The sequence below is a fragment of the Odocoileus virginianus genome, chromosome 24, assembly GCF_023699985.2.
Source record: "Odocoileus virginianus isolate 20LAN1187 ecotype Illinois chromosome 24, Ovbor_1.2, whole genome shotgun sequence".
In the NCBI taxonomy this organism is placed as follows: Eukaryota; Metazoa; Chordata; class Mammalia; order Artiodactyla; family Cervidae; genus Odocoileus; species Odocoileus virginianus.
In genome coordinates this window covers 29,618,087-29,635,347 of record NC_069697.1, presented here as the reverse complement: position 1 = coordinate 29,635,347, position 17,261 = coordinate 29,618,087, and the positions used below count along the sequence as shown (strand labels likewise).

Here is a 17,261-nt window from a genome sequence, read left to right as displayed (position 1 = left end):
CTATGGACTGTAGCTTGCCAGGCTCCTCTGTCCCTGGGATTCTCCAGGCAAGAATACACGGAGTTGCCATGCCCTCCTCCAGGGGATCTTCCCAACCCAGGGATTGAACTCGCATCTCTTATGTCTCCTGCATTGGCAACTGAGTTCTTTATCACTAGCACCACCTGGGAAGCCCCAGAAGAGCTAGGAACTATACAAATATTTAAAGAAATAATGGCTAAAAAATTCAAAATTTGAAAGGTCAATGAAAGCCAGGCATAATAAGCTTAAAGAAAACAAGGCCAAGGAACATCATAATCAAACTGCTAAAAACCAAAGATAAAGATATTCCAGAGACAAATTACATACTGAGCAGGGATTGGCAAACCATGGCCATGGGTCAAATCTGGTTCACCTCTTGTTTCTGTAAACAAAGTTTAGTTGGAATACAGCCCCAATGCACTCATTTATATAATCACTATGGTTGCTTCTGTTCTACAATGACAGAGTTGAGTAGTTTCAAGAGAGACTATATGGCTTGCAAAAACTTAAAAGACTACCTGAAACTTTACATGAAAGTTTGCCATCCCCCAACTACAGAAGAACAAAGGAAATAGCAACCACAGAGTTCTTTAAAAAGCTATGCAAGGTGAAGACAAGGGTCAACCCAGAATTTTTACCCAGAGAAAATATCTTTCACACATAAAGATGAAATAAAGACCATTTTAAACAAACAGATGGAATGCTAAATGAAGTTCATCAGGCAGAAAAAAAATAACATGAAAATTTGGATCAACACAAAGGAATAGACCATGCAAAAGTTGATAATACTAGGTAAAATATTTTTAAATATTTTTCTCAAATTTTATCTCTTAAGAAGGTTAGTGATCAAAGTAAAAATAAAGTGCATTCAGGTTTTTAACTTTTATAGAAGCGATATACATATATTTTGTTGTGTGACAATAAAACCGAAAAGGAGAAAATGAAAGTTTGTCATTGTAAGGTTCTTACATTGTGACAAGTTAAGGATGTATATTGTAAACTCTTGAATGACACAGTCTAATACAACAGCTGCTTGCCATACGTGGCTGTTAAAATTAATAAAAATTTAAAACTCAGTTTTTTAGTCATACTAACTATACTTTAAGTCTTGAATATCATATCTAGCTAGTGGTTACCATACTGGACAATGCAGATATAGAATTCTATCTTCACAGAAAATTCTATTGGAAAAGAACTGCTCTAAAGCATTAACAACAAAACAAAGAGAAAAGCAAGAACTAAAAAGCCAAAACCCAAGGTAAAAAAAATAATTTTAAGGTTCACTTAGTCTAAACATTGGAATGGAAATAAGAAAAAAGAAACAAAGAAAAGATAAGACAAATAGAAAACAAAACAGCAAATGATAGATTGAAACCCAGCCTATTAACAGTTATAATAAGTATAAATGATCTAAACATTCCAATTAAAGGGTAGAGATGGTCAGGTTGGATAAAAAGTAAGACTCAAGTACATTCTGTCTATAAGAAAGCTACATAAAATGTAAAGGCACAGACATGACAAAAGAAAAAAATGGAAAGTATATAGCATGCAAACACTAAAAAGAAAAGCTGAAGTGGCTCCTTGAATATTGAACTAAGTAAAGAGAGATGAATTTTACTAGAAATAAAGAAAGGCCATTTCATAATGATTTTAATGGTCAATTCAGCAAAAGGACATAACAATCCAAAACTGTTAAACATCTAATAAAATAACTTCAAAATATAGGAAGCAAAACCCAATAGAAATGAGAAATCGATAAATCCACAAATTTGGTTTAAATCCAAGTTATTAATACTAAATATAACTGCACTAAATGAGCTAGATAAAAGAAAAGGCTGACAAAATGGACAAAAAGCAAAACAAAACAAAATATGCTAGCTATCAGAAATACACTTAAAACTTTGGAAGCTGAAAGTAAAGAAATGAAAAAGGAAATCATGAACCCCATTCAAAAGAAAGCTGGTATAACTACATTCATATCAGTCACTTTAAGGCAAAAGCATTACTGGTGAAGAAGAAAACTGCCCAATAATGAAAACTGTTCAAGTCACCAGGAAAATATGATAATTTAAAATTTTAAATTACACTTACAGCACAGCACTAGAATATATAAAGCAAAAATTATCAGAACTACAAAAAACTTATCAGAAGGATAAATTCACAAACATAGTGGAAGATTATAAAAACCTCTTTTTAGTAATTTGTAGTATGTATAGAAAAATCACTTAGGGTACAAAAATTTTAATAAACATTTTATAAATTTATTTTAAATTTTGTAATAATGGATGTCTCTAAACTTTGCATCCAACAAATGCAAAACATATATTATTCCTTGATGCATATATATAACAATTACAAATAACTTGTCTATTAGACAAATTCCAACAAATTTCCAAAGATTGATATTGAACAGGAAAGGTTCTTTAACTACAATGGAGTTAAGCTATTAATAAAAAGATAACCACAAAATTCCTATATTTGGAAATTAAGAAATACTAGTTTATTCAACAAATATTTAATGCATGCAAACTATGAGCCAGGCACTGTCTAGACACTTGGGATTACTATATCAGAGAGAAATTTATAATTAAAAGTCTGACAGTACCAAATGTTGGAGAGAATGTGGAGTAATGGGATCTTTCATCCTGCTAGTGGAGTGTAAATTATTATAACTGCTTTCGAAAACAATTTGATATTTTCTAATAGAGTGAACTCATATCTTATGATTCAGCAAGTCCATCTGTATGCATACACTTTATAAAAAATTTTTTATATGCACCATAAGATATGTACTAAAATATTCACCCAGTAATAGCCTAAATTTTAAAACAACTGAAATGTCCACCAATAGTAGAACATAGCAGTAGAATATAGATAAATAACCTGCAGTATATTCATGCAGTGGAATACAGTAGAAAACAAATATAAGCAAAGCACAGGTATCCCCAAAACGCTGATGACTTTGACAAATATAATGTTGTGAAAAAGAAACAAGACACAAAACAATAAAATGTATGGTTCCATTCATATAAAGTTCAAGTGAATGAATAAATTCATTGTGATTCCATCCATATAATGTTCAAAAACAGGCAAAATTACACTATATTATTTAGCAATGTATAAATATGTGATAAACTACAGAGAAAAGCAAAACAATTATTATCATGGCAATTAAGATAGTGGTTTCCCACAGGAGGGAGAGTTTTGACTCCAGCATAGCAGTGAGGTACACTGGGGCGGGGAGGAAAGATGACTGCAATACTCTTATTTCCTGACCTGGGGAGAGTGATTATGCATTTATTGACTTTATTCACTAAATTTTGTGTGTTATGTTTATTTACTTTTATATATTTGCATTATATTTTCACAATTAATAAAGGCCCAAAGGAAAAGGAAAGAGAAAAAAAGATGAGAAAACTTAGAGAACAGCATGAATGAGGTAGGGAGGAATAAAAGCGTGCTAGGTGTATGTGCATCTAGAAGGCAAGCTGTGAGGCAGAAAGGGGTGGGAAATAATGAGGCTGGAAGCTATGGGGAGTCTTGGGAATATTTAAGCTGTGAAAAAGGCTCAAACTTGAATTTAAAGTAGATTTCTCTAAATGCTGTGATGCGCAAGAAGGGAGGGCCAGAGGAAAGGCTGAAAATGGAACTTTCACATTCCTCCAGGAGTGAGATAACCAGGGCCTGAATGATGCCACTGCCTATTGAAAAGGGGAGGAGGAAATGGACTGCAGAAGGGTCTATGGGATCAGAGATTACAAAACATCTTCTTATTTTGAAATATACACAGTCACTTCAGAACTCTTTAAGCTTTGGGTTTGTGGTTCAAATGTGGGCAGTGGGGTGCCAAAATATCACAGGGCTGGTCTCAAGGGTAAATAAACCTATTTCTTTCCAAGCTAAACTCAGACAAGTAAGACTCTCCCAGTTTTCAAGTCTTCCTAGAAAAGAAATTCAAGCTCCTTTCTCTCACTTATCTGTCACTCTCAAGAAGTATTCTAAAAAATTTGCTTAAATGCTTCATTCTGCTTTTTGTCCTCATAGAATCAGGGGGTGATGCTGCCCTCTATCCTCTGTGCTGGTTTCAGAGTTTTAAATTTATTGAGGATCTCCTTCTAGCTTTTCCTTCTCTCTCATCTCTGTTGATTATTTCCTTTATTCCCTTAGACCTTAGACTCAAATTATAGCCCTGGTATCATTCCATGCTCCATCTCCATCTCCTTAGAACCTGTCTCCTTAATTACTTTTTTTATGAAAAGAATGTCCCTGAAACACTAATAAAAATCCACAAGCATGAAGCAGAGAGACCTTATGTCCCAGAGATCTCATTACAATTGAAATACCAGTGATTTCAATGATCTAATAATGTAAAATTGTGGGCAGTTTATTGTCTTTCATACCTGCAAGTGTCTCAGATGGTACTCATTGTTCTGTTGAGAAGCAAAAGCCACTAATGTCCCTGGTAAACGGGAATTGATTTTTAATAAAATATGAGGCACCTGGAAGTGTGTGTGATATGGTGATAGATGAGATGGGATGAACGGGAGATTAGATATGTGATTCAGGATCACCATCTGAGGGGAAATGAGCTCCAGATTAATGCATTTGATCTGGGCAATTACCAGTGAAATTACCCTCTGTTTCTTAGAGACCTAGATAACACTGTTGAGAATAGCAAGTTCTTATTGAAATTGTCCTACTAATATTGATTGAAGACTAACCTCAATTCCTGGAATATTGCTTTTCTGATCTATGTTTGATGTTTGGTTTTTAATTTGATTTTACTATCCTGGAAAAACTGATCTTCATATCTCTTCTCTTATATATTTGATCAATGTGGAGAGTTTTTGTTTGTTTTGTTTTGTTTTTATACATAAGGAAGGGATAAGCAGAGGACAAAAAGACATCATTTTTAAAATAGTATCAAGTACCCTGGGCTAACATTACACTAAATTACTAGTCTATCAGCTCAGAAACTCAAAGGGAAGAGAGATCCTAACTTTACAGCATAGTAATCTTTCTATTCATAATATCCTTTGTCAGTTAGCTACCAATCTTATAACCACTGGCAGGGTACTTTTTTGAAGCCTGTCTCTAGTAGAATAAGAGTATAAATCAGGACTTCTCTGTGATACAGGATGCAGGCTTGGCAGCATTCCATTCTCAAACATTTGAGGGGAGGGGAGAGCATGCACTCCTCTGACCTTGACATTGTACTAAAACTTGGCCCCAACCTTTGAGACTCTGATGGGGATGGTGGTGGAATATGCCACTGGGGATTCCAGTGGGTGGCTGGCTATATGGTAATTCTTATTTCAAAGTTACAAGTACTTTTCTGTTTTGCAAGAGGTGGGGATTTCCATGTGTCTTGTAGTAAGTATTCCTTTATTCAAGGAAAGCCACTTAAAGGGCCATTGAATTGTGTGAACATAAGCCATAGATCATAGAAGTAGATGGCTGAAACCAAAGATAACCTGCTCTCTAAGATAAGGCAGAGTTGGAGCTCAGCAGACTAGATGCCCTTAAGGGAGATGTTTATTTTTCTTGGTATGGATTCATTCATTCATCTGTTTAACAGATATTTATTGGGCACCTCCCAGGTACCAGGCAGTGAGCAAAACCAAACCTCTGCCCTAATGGATTTTTAGGGATCTTTCACTTCACACCTAGTGGGAGGTGAAAGACAATAAATAAATATATAAATAAATAAACAAATAAAAATACAGTATCACAGATGTTAATGGCTGGAGATGTATAAAGCAGAGGGACTAGAGAGTTCTAGCGTGAAGGGGATCCTTATGTCTTGAAACAAACAAAACAGGCATTGCATCTATAAACTGTGAGTGTGTAGTTGACCACAGAAGATAAAGCTGATTTCCTGTAAGACTTCTTAAACCATGGGCTTCAGGGCCTCAGTGAAAAAGTTGGAGAAAGGGCCCTCCTCCTCACTTCTGCCTAAGGTGCAGCACCACTGTGGTCCTCTGAAGATGTGGATTACATTTGGGGGACCCTGTTCATGACACAATCACAAGTACTAGTGTAGTTGCGTGTGTTGAATAGAACCACAGTGCACCCTCTCAGTGGGCGCTCTACCAGTGCAGCTGGCGTGCCTTGTTGGCCTTGGGAAAACCACCTCAAAGCAAAAGGGAAGTGGTAGGAACCACTTTTGATTGTACTTTTAGGGCTTCTGAGAAGTCTGGAGAGAGCATAAGTAGAGGCATTAGTAAGAGTGAGACCTGATCATTTTTGGATACATTGTCTACAGACTTTCTCAAGATATGACAGGTGAGAAGGGACCTGGAAGTTTGCATAGGTCAATTTCTAAGAATTCTTTAAATGGAAGAGAAGTCAGAGGTAGACATACCACAGTCCATACCCTGTCCAGACACTTGGACATAATTTCCTCCAAATTTGACTGATATTCTGGGAGAGGCAATTTGCCAAGAAAAATTGCACCACGGCACCAGAAACTGGGTGTTCTCAGGTGATGCAATTTTATTCATGCCTGATAAGGATACTGACTTGGGGACAAATCAGGCCCTAAGCTATGGGCAACTTTCTGGGGGTAGAAGATACATGGAGAGGATGCATGAGGAGGGTACATGAGACCCTGCACCAGAGGTCATCTTGGAATGTCTGTATCCATGGCCAATTGCCCGGTGACATCTGGACTAGAACTAGTCATGTCTAGCATGGTACAGGATAAATAACTAAACATGCACCAAAAGGGGAAAAAGCTTTTGCAAGTGTTAATACAAGAGAAGCTGTTGCAGTGGGCAATGAAGAAAACCAACCAAGCAGGATTTAATTGAAATGACAGGTTATTTTCAGTGGTGCTGCAAACTGTGTGAGAATTTAGAAAGTTCCCCTGGAATTTTTGCTCTGAGTAAAGTTAAGACAGGTGAGAAGGAAATGGGGAAGGGTGACTTTTGGGATTCCTAAAATTAGTTTGAAGCTTAAACCAAGCAACTGAAAGTCTAGCTCAGGCGTTTAGTGTGACTGTGTGTGTCTGTGTATGTCATCTCATGACCATGTCTGTGACAGTAGGGACATCAGAGAGTGGGAACAGTTGGACCCCACTCCCTTCAGTCAGAGGTTCATATGGTTTAGGATTCTTGCAAATGATCATGCCCATTTCTCTGTACAAGTGTGGAGGAGATGAGGAAAGCATGTTGGCTGTAACACCAGGCAAACCACTCTCTCATGCTGGGAAAATTTAGTCTATGTGACAGACAAAATCCACAACAGTGTGAGTATTCTCAGTCTCTTGATCTTTCTTATCCTCTTGGAAGGAGACCCCTGTCACTGACAGCTGGGGCTCCTGGTACTTGTGCAGATCGGGGGATTGAGAGACAGAATCAAAAGAGCTGAAAAGGACAAGGAACTTCTTCTTGCAGAAGAGAAAAGGAATACTCTCAAGAAGTAAAGGGGGCAGGGGAGTGAAAAAGCAAGAGCCGGGCTTGAGTGGAAGTTTGGAGGTGGTTTGGGGAGAAAGGAGAGAGAAGGGTAGCAACCGCTATGGTCATGTGACCAAGATGAATATAGCAGGAGGGAAGAGAAGATGTTTTGCTCTGTGCTAAGAATGTAAACCCCTTTAGAGTTTTTCCAGAGACCATAATAAAAATCCCAATTGCTTTTTAATTCTTTTTGGTTATTAGATGTGCTTCTTTTGAATGTGGTATCATGCTGAGATGGGCTGCAGGGCAACTCAGCTCCATAAAATTTACATTTGGGGAGCAGCGTCTGGGATTGCAGACCTGTGGTGCAGCAGTCAGCTGTTCCTTGACTTTGACCATCATTCTAGATCTGAGTCAAGCTAGCAGCTTCATTACAATAGCTGGATTTATAGTGCAAAAAGTACACAAATTATATAAAATAAAGACTGGAGATATACAAGACAGCAGACAGAGGAAAATGTCATAGACTACTAAGAATCACAGGTTTAGTGAGAATTCAAGGCTTGGAACTAGGTATACCTGCTGGAGACCATTACCGATGCAGCATGGAGTCTCCTCCCCCCTATAGTCTCATGAGATTGGAATGAAGAAATAGAACAGCTAAGCTGATTCCCAGAGGACAAGAAAAAGGCAGGAAGCAGAGAAGAGTGCACAAGGGTTATTGTTTTGTTGCTGTGTGTGAATACTCTAGCGATGTGGCCAGAGTATCCATATCAGCTTGGGGATGGACCCACTCAACAAACCCCAGGACACTGACTTCCAGAGAGCTCAGTTCCGTAAACCAGCCAGCTGGCTGAGGCTCTGCTCCACTCTCTGGCTCTGCCCCCTTGCTTTTCTGAGACTAGACCCTTCTCCTATGTCCCCTTAGGTCAACTCCCCACAGAATTCCTAAAATTATCTGGTTCTGAATCTGAGGCACCAATTGTCTCCTTGTATTTTCAAGTCCTGTGACTAGTCCACACCCCCAGATCCCCCCTACCCTTGGCTCTCAAATATCTGACCTGGAACTTGACTGGATCCGCCACACCCCTTGATCTCTGCACTGTTTCCCATGTTCTTTCGTGCTTCTCCAATAATTTCCCCTCCCTCTAAGCTCAGGCCCCCCAAACTCTCAGCAGACCTCATGCCAGCATCTCTGGGCAGCATGATGTAATCTTATGCTGAAAGCCTTGACATACATGGTATCCTCAACAATAGTGGCAAAGGGCCTTGTATGATGACATAACCCAGGTCCTACTGTATGGGACTGTGTTTAATGTCAGGTTAAGGCTAATGTACAAGGCTCTGTATTGGGGACAAGGTTAGTCTTTGTAGGTAGAAGGCAAGGACCTCTCTGAAGAGTGAGGGAGCTAGCGAGGTGAAATCATCCATGTGAAGTGCTGGTCAAGAGATGTGAAGCAACAGATCTAGGCAAAAATTTGAAAATCATGCCGTTTTTTTTTTTTTTTTCCTTCTGACTATAGCAAAGGCCTCCAGGGAAAGATGAACAGCAGGGTTGAACCCTGGAGAAGGAAATGGCAACCCACTCCAGTATTCTTGCCTGGAGAATTCCATAAACAGAGGAAACTTGCAGGCTATATTCCATGGGGTCGCAAAGAGTTGGACATGACTGAGCGACTAATCGGAGAAGGCAATGGCACTCCACTCCAGTATTCTTGCCTGGAAAATCCCATGGACAGAGGAGCCTGGTAGGCTGCAGTCCAAGGAGTCGCTAAGAGTCAGAGACAACTGAGCGACTTCACTTTCACTTTTCACTTTCATGCATTGGAGAAGGAAATGGCAACCCACTCCAGTGCTCTTGCCTGGAGAACCCCAGGGATGGGGGAGCCTGGTGGGCTTCCGTCTATGGGGTCGCACAGAGTTGGACACGACTGAAGCGACTTAGCAGCAGCAGCAGAGCGACTAATACACACACACAGGGTTGAACCCATAAGCCCTAAGAATATGCTTGCTATAGTATGATCAGAAACTCATGCTGTGTAAGCTCAGTTGTTGTTGTTTTTGTATGTCTTGTATATTTCTAGCTTTCCTACAATTCCTTTTTGGTAAAGTCTGTTTTTGTGGATACCAGTGCACTTTGGCTGTGCTTAGGGAAACCAAGGAAAAGTGTTTCTGTCTTCTCCTCAGCTTTGAAAATAACCTGTGGGGCACATGGTAGAGGTGGGGATGATAACCAAGGTGAGAGTCATAAGTTTGTGGGATGAAGGAAAGACAGAATGAGCAAGCAAATAAGACTGAATCATAGAAAATACAATATATAGAACATAAATAGGTTTTTAAAATTTGTTCATACAGTTGTTTCGCAATATCAAATTTTTAAGGATTATATAATACTTTATTATACTAACAATGCCTTAGATTAAACATTCTACTCTTTAGGATACTTGCCCACTTATTCCTTTATTTTTTCCTTTTTTAAGTTTATTTCTATTTTAATAGCAGTAAGACAAGACTGACAATAGCAGTAAGACAAGGAATAAGTCAAAAAGTTCTTTAGTGCCAGCAAAGTTTCTCTGGGCCAGCCCCACCCCTCATCACTGGAGTATGCAACAAGGGAAACCTCAGAGTAACCCATCCGCTATCACTGAACCACTAGTATACAAAACACTCACCCAAACCCAGCTCTTCCTCATCTTGAAGTGTTACATCATTTCTCTTCCCCAGATTTATTTCTTCTCGTGAACTTCATTTTTGGTTTCTGATCACTTGGCTTCTCCAATTTATTAAGGTCATTATTAGTATGCTGCTGCCCAGGTATTGTTTGCTTTTCAATCTGAAGTCATCTGTAAATATATTAAATTCAACTTTTCTTCCTCCTCCTCCTTTCCCCCTCCACTCCTCAAAAAGAGAAAAGAGTTGTCACAAAGGTTGAAACACTCAGCGCATGTCTGTACTTGGACGCCGGGCCTGGGGACAGGGAATTACCCTTACATAATTCCCCACACCGCCGGGCCTTCCCGCCATCCGCTCCACACATTGTCAACAGTTTACCCTTTCAACTGTGAGCGGACGCAGTGTTACTCAGAGTTAGAAATAACATTACCAAAACTTATCCAGTCCGATTCACTAACAGATGAGAAAAACGATTTATTCAAGGTCTCTGAACTAATAAATGGCCGAAACAAAATTGAATTTAGGTCTCCTAAAATCCACTACCTGTGAGTTGGAGAGTTCTGGACAGGGGAATGGGACACAGTCGTTCTTGTTAAAACATTCATTCAACAAATGTACTGAGCATTTACTTAACTATGCGCCAGGTTCTATTTTAAGTGCTGGGGATTCCGTGCTGGAGGACACGGAGGAGACAAAAATCTCTATTCTTACGGAGCTTTCTTTCTCAAAACTGAAGCACTTGGCCTCACCGTCCTGAAAGAAGCCCCAGTGCCCTGGGTAGAAGCGATTGGGTCTCATATGGGAGGGAATTCCATCTTTTCTCGGCTCCGATACTACAGCGAGGGCTGATTTACTGCAGCAGCAGAAGGGAGTGACGGAAACCTCCGTAGTGCCCTCCTGCGCCTCTGCGCCGCTAAGGCCGGGCGGGGCCGGCTCCAGGGCGCCGGCGCACCCAGCTCAAGTCTGGGTAATACCACCGGCCTCTCTACCCTCTCTGCTTTCCTGCAGGAGGACAGAGAAGCAGGACTCGGCTGTAAAGCCATTCTTAGGGAAAGGATTGCGGGCAGGTGAAAATCCTTCCAAGGTAGTCTCGCTCGGTGTCTACTACCCAGACTAGGGGAGGGACGATGTCTCCCCGACCAGGGGATTTATGCAGCAAACTGCTCTCTCATGCTTCCCTATTAAACATTGCGGCCACACGCTCTTTCAGTCTCAGCTGAGGCCACTGCAGCTTCCCCTCCCCTCCCGCTCCACCCGCAAGCTCAGAATTCAGAGCCTCACTGCAGCTTCCCAGCGGTCCTCCCTTTTCTGCTCCACTTCCTGGTTGCCATGGAGACACACGTCACTTACGTGCAGTGCGTCGCCTTGGAAACAGAGGAGCATCCGTGGCGCCGCTGGGAGACCCGCCCCTGTCACTTCCAACCACACTCGCGGGTGCTGCCAGTTAACGGCCGAGGGGAGTCCCGAGGTCGACCCGCTCCTGGCCTCGGCCTCAACCTGGGCCCGTGTGCGAGCGCTCCTGTGACCCAGGGAACCGGCGGGCACTTGACGCTCTTGGTGCCCAGAGGGCGGCGCTGACACGGGTGCAATTCAGGAGTCAAGGCAGGGCAGGGCGCTTTCGCCCCGGGGCGAGCCCGAGAGACGCCGGCCCTGGGACTGTAGCCCGGTCCTTGTTCCGCCGGCTCTTCCCGGCCTCCCTAGATTCTGCCCGCATCCCCCGCCCGGGACTCACCTCTCCACCCCTGTCTGGAGCCTCTTCTTCCCTCGGCTCCTCCCACCCCCTCCGGGCACCTCTCTCCCTCCCCGTACCTTCCCCCACCCCGAGGCCGGGCTGGACCGGACCCCGAGCCGCCACCGCCCGCTTCTGCCATTCAATGGAGGAAGGTCTGCTGGAGATCATGACCAAGGACGGCGGCGATATGCCGGCCCCTCTGGAGGTGTCCACCGTGCCCGCCGTGGGGGACGTGATCTCCGGCGAGTACAACGGCGGCATGAAGGAACTGATGGAGCACCTGAAGGCCCAGCTGCAGGCCCTGTTTGAGGACGTGAGGGCCATGCGGGGGGCCCTGGACGAGCAGGCCTCGCACATCCAGGTGCTCTCGGACGACGTGTGCGCCAACCAGCGAGCCATCGTCTCCATGTGCCAGATTATGACCACCGCGCCCCGCCAGGGTGGCCTGGGCGTGGTCGGCAGCAAGGGGAGCTTCCCGGGCGCCCGCCGAGATCCGGAGACCCCTTCGCCTGGGATCGGGGACAGCGGTTTGCTGGGTCGCGATCCAGAGGACGAGGAGGACGACGATGAGGAAGAAAAGGAGATGCCCAGCTCCACCACACCCACTAGTCACTGTGAGCGCCCGGAGAGCCCCTGTGCTGGCCTCCTGGGGGGGGACGGGCCACTTGTGGAGCCCCTCGATCTGCCCGACATTACCCTGCTGCAGCTGGAGGGCGAGGCCTCTCTGTGAGGGGACTCCGAGGGGGCACTACTTTCCCCGGCTGACTTTGGTTTTCCGAGTGCATGAGGAGACTGAACGGCGCGATGCAGCGTGCTTCACTCCGACCGCTGCTCTTGTGGGTCAGGCAGAAGAGACTTCCTTGAGGAAGCATTTATAGGGTGAAGGACTTTGGGAGCATCAAGAATTCTTTCTGCCTCACCAAGCGAGAAGTAGCAAACTGCGGAAAGGTGAGGTTCCGGGAGAGGAAGCGCCCACCTCTGGACTCCCATCCAATCCCCTACCCTGCCCTTTCCCCCGCCCCAGCCAACAGGAGAACCCCTGACTTGTGTAAATAAAATTCTGCTTTTTCTATTCTGAAAAAGGACTTATCTAGGACTATGGCAAATAATCTCTAACGATTTACCTAGAAATTAAGGAATTGGGGGTATTCTGTTCTGGCAACAGAAAATTTACCCTTCTGATGAAATCCAAGCTATTCAGCGTTCTGCAGAAGCCTCTCCCCCTCACAGACCTCTGCGGCTGCTGATTGGTAAAAGAAGCTTGAGGAGGGAACTGCAGCCCTAGGAATCTGGGTGAATGGGGTTCCGAGGGCCCCTGGGCTGGGAGGAGCTGGCTCTGAATGTGCATGAAGACATTATAGCTCAGCCTCTAGGATTTTGCATGCAGAGCGGATCCTGCCTTGTCACTGACTTCATCTGGGATTGCTTTATCCACTCACTGGGGCTTAGAGAACAAAGAGCCCAGTTCACAGGCAGAGACTTGGGGGGGTGCTCAGCAACAGCCCAGATTTAGGGGACATTTGAGGGACTCTTGGGGGCCGCAGCCAAAAACTGTCTCTCTCCTGGCTATACCTGCTTAACTTCAGTTCCTTTTCCTGTCAATACTTCCCTGCCCGCTGACTCTCGGTGTTGCCTCCATAATGTCTTGTGTGCGTTATGTGTGTTGACCTGTAGTAGTGTGTGAGCCCTGAGGGGCAGGGCTTGTGGCTCTGGTGTTAGGTTTGGGGGCTTCAGACCTTCTGTGAGCCCCAGGCTCTCATGACGCTTTCCCCTATCCTCTTTCCCCCCACAACCAGGGCATGAAGCATGCGGCTGTCCTGAGGTTCCTAACTGATATGCCTCCCTCCCACCTCAAGTGGTGACTTTGTGTGCCCTTCCTCTTCCTCCATGTATTCCTTCTCAATGCTTTCGTTGGTGTTAACCTTAATAAAGAGGCGTCATCTCCCCTCCTTGCTGACTGGTACTAGGGCAATGGCAGGGTGGGGCTTCTGGACCCACTGCATGGACACAGGCTTAGTGAGAACTACAGGGACCATGCCTCCCCTCTCTTCTTGCCTCTGGTTCCAAGGAGTTGACTGTCCCTGCTCTGACTGGGATATGCACTGCCGTCTTTACCTGCTGTCACTTCGGTCCTGGACCTTGACCTCAAGCTGGACTGAGGAAGGAGAGGGTACTTGTTGAGATTTCCCAAACAAGGGTTTTTTAGTAGCCAGCACTCCAGATGTGCAGGAGACTTCTTTTCAGTGGAGCACCTGGTTCCCAGGAGATGATTTCCAAACTGGAGTCCTGGCATGGTAGGCATGACTCCTGTTCCAAGGGAGGGGTAGGGAGGGGGCATTCATTGTTCAGGAGGGATTGCCTGGGATTTCTGGCAGTAGAGTGATACATCACAAGGGAAACCACAAAAACTGCCTCAGGCCTCTAGTGGAGAATGCCAGTAAGGTGTTCCCCCCTGGAGCTTAGCCTGACATCAGCTCTAGTCTGCTCCCTTGGGCACTGGAGCCTTCCTAAGGCTGCTCCAAATAAAATTTGGGAGAATATTGAGCTGGGGTGCTGTGTGTGTGTGTGTGTATGCTTGCACCTACATATGTGTGTATGTATGCATGTAGGTATGTGTATATATGTATGTGTGTTTCTGTGGCTGGTTGCTACAAAGATGTGGAAAGAGCACTGGCAATGAATCTCAGATCCAACAGTAAATGACTGCTTGAGACAGTTCTGTCTGTGTAAAATGGGGACGAAAATTGAGAAAAATAAGACACCTGAGAAATCTTGTGCAAATGTTAGTTTTCTTATAGCTCTCTTGGGATAGGGGGTGATGGTATGTTGACTGGCTCCTCTGGGAAAACACAGTTATTTAGGGAAGGTTCTAGAAGTTCTTGTTTAATATAATCCTTCCCTACCTAAAGAACTCTTACCATTCAGGGCAGTCAAGGAGATGATGAGATTCCCAAGCTGACATGGCCTTTCTTCATAAATGTCATGTAATTATGGGTCAAAAAGGTCTAAAGCCAACTTTTGTACACATAAGATGGCCAGAGGATGGCTTGAGTTGTGCAGTGGTTAGGGAGTATGTGCTGGGGCCTTAGGGCAGCTAAAGTATATTAGTGAGGAAGTGTCCCTGAGGACTGGAAGATAGTTTTATGTTACAGTTCCAGCATTCAGCACCAAAAACAATGATAGCCATCATATATTGAACACTTACTCTGTGCCAGACATTGTGCCCAATTTTATATCCCAATGACCATATGAAGTAGGCACTATTATTATTTTTACCTAACAGTTCCAGAAATAGACTCCAAGACTTAGTCAAGGTCATACAGCTAGTACTTTGCATAACCAGGACTTAAACCAGGTCTTCTGAGTTAACCCTAGATGGGAACCCACTCCACTAATTGCTCTATTATTTCATCTTCAGAGAAGGGAATCCTTTATGTCCTCAGTCAAGAGTCTTAAGAGTCCTGAAAAGGAGGTAATGTTAGTTTTACTCAGTTTTTATCTTCTCAGTTGGAACAAGTAATTCCTGATCTGGTTTTGGTTAGTGACCTTTCAGAGTCTAGTGGGTGATAATACAATAATGGCACAGAGAAGATGGCCTTCTGCACATGCTTCTTTAGAGGAAGAAGCTGATGTTCCCAGATATTCCCTGACACAGCCCCATTCTTATGCCTCTCCCCTGTTGCCTGTAGCTCAGATTCTGCAGAGTATGACGTGAATCTCAAGGCAGCTTAGCCCTTCAGCACCTGTAGAATGGTCTGGTTCAGCCCTTTAACCCTTGGTGCCAATTCAATTCTTCCTATGCCTACTATCCAAAATGTGTCATCAGTTCCTTAGCTCAGGGCCCCCAGAATGTCTCTAGCGATTCCTCTCAAGTCCAAATAGGTAAAAATCTCCCCAGAAAAAGCAATTCTTCAATTGTCTCCAGTGACCTGCACCAGCATCGCAGAGGGACACAGCACAGGTTTCTCTCCCACCTCCTTCCTCCCTTCCTCAGACTCCCCACTTTCCTCTGGCATTTCTTCTTTATAATGCATCTGATGAATCAGTTTCATGTGAGATTTCTAACCTGGGACTCGTGCATGGGGTCACTGTTGAATTTCAGGGGGCCACAACCCCTTGAAATTGGATGCAAAACCGTGTCTGTATAGTCTCTAGAGAGATCTATTATTTCAATTTAATTCTAAAAGGTAAGAATTAAGTAAAAAGGTAAGAACCACTTAACTATTAATAAATGGTAATGAGGCTTTTTAATTTGAAAAATACCAAAGAAGAAATGACCCTGCCTGAACTGATACACCTTTGCCTCCTGGGGCCTCTAGAGTATTTCCTATACTGAATTGAAGTCTGCATAAATCTGATTACTCACCACTTATTCAACAAATTCAAATTATATTGACACCCATTAGAATGTGCTAAGAATCTTGTCTACCATTACATCCAAGTCTTTGAGTACTTGGGAGTTTGTCAGAGCACTGCTGATGTGTGGCAGTGAGGTGATGGTCCCCCCATCCCTATAGCTTTGTGCTGCACTTCAGGTCTGAGCTCAACGCAAAGCTGCCTGTAAGTAATCACAATTCTTTCTCTTTCTGGCACTCCTATCTCACGTTAGGAAATATCTCAGGGTTAGCTCTGAATCTCAAAATGAAAACATACAACTTCATAGAAATAAACTATAAGTTTAGCATGGTGCAACTAAAATCTGTTCTAGAGAAATCATTATTTTTCTAAGAAGCAAACTGGCTTGCAACATAAATATACAGTTTTAGGTGGCCTCAATTTCACTAGAGTATGGTCTCAGCTTGATATGTATAACAAAATGGCTCACCTAGAAGTATTCCCAGAACTAAGGGACAATTCTTTCCCAGATATATTTGAGTCTAATACTTCTTACAAGACAGAAAACTGCTTGCATCTTTGAAAAGGCAGGTTTTTCTAAGCATCTTTCGCCATCTATATGCCTAGGAATAGAAATTCAGCCAAGATACTCTGTTACAATAAGAAATGATATGTAAAAGTACAAGAGGAATATTTTTAAAAGTTGAGGTTTAGTTGATTTACAGTGTAGAAAGAGAATTCTTGAATTTTTCATTCCAGCTACCATCCACTCCACAGTCAACCCCCCGCCCCTCACCTCTAGATTGTCCCAAGGTGAATTCCCTCAAAGAAATATAGTTTCTGCTTGGAAGCACTGTGCTTTAGACTGAAGCCTGCTTTTCAGTCTAAGTAATGCTGTAATGGTGCCATCTGGTGAGTACTAGGGACATTACAAGGGGACCCTCAAAGTAAATTTACGATTTTCAATTCAGCAAGCACCACCAAACGCTTACTGAAGTCCTGGCTCTGCCAAATAGTGGGTGGCGAGGACAGAAAGGGAACTGAATAAATAGGATGTATTTAAAGGATATAAAAGCCAACTGCAATGAACTCCTAAATGGCCT

The 17,261-nt window shown here is 43.2% G+C and overlaps 2 protein-coding genes across 2 annotated transcripts in view; one reads left to right on the top strand and one right to left on the bottom strand.

Moving 5' to 3' along the window:
* Window positions 1-8,502, bottom strand: part of ASB8 (ankyrin repeat and SOCS box containing 8) — a 32,050-nt gene extending 23,548 nt beyond the window's left edge. Inside the window, exon 1 of the mRNA XM_020907784.2 lies at window positions 8,480-8,502. The gene's annotated coding sequence lies outside the window, so the exon portion shown is untranslated. The remainder of the gene's footprint in view (window positions 1-8,479) is intronic.
* Window positions 8,503-11,443: 2,941 nt separating this feature from the next.
* On the top strand, window positions 11,444-13,772 carry CCDC184 (coiled-coil domain containing 184). Its single transcript, XM_020907788.2, has one exon. The coding sequence runs from the start codon at window positions 11,966-11,968 to the stop codon at window positions 12,551-12,553; it is 588 nt and encodes a 195-aa protein (XP_020763447.1). The 5' UTR covers window positions 11,444-11,965; the 3' UTR covers window positions 12,554-13,772.
* Window positions 13,773-17,261: the final 3,489 nt, after the last annotated feature.

Bases quoted from the DNA above. Each gene is read 5' to 3' on its own strand.
- CCDC184 (XM_020907788.2), top strand. From the start codon at position 11,966: ATGGAGGAAGGTCTGCTGGAGATCATGACCAAGGACGGCGGCGATATG.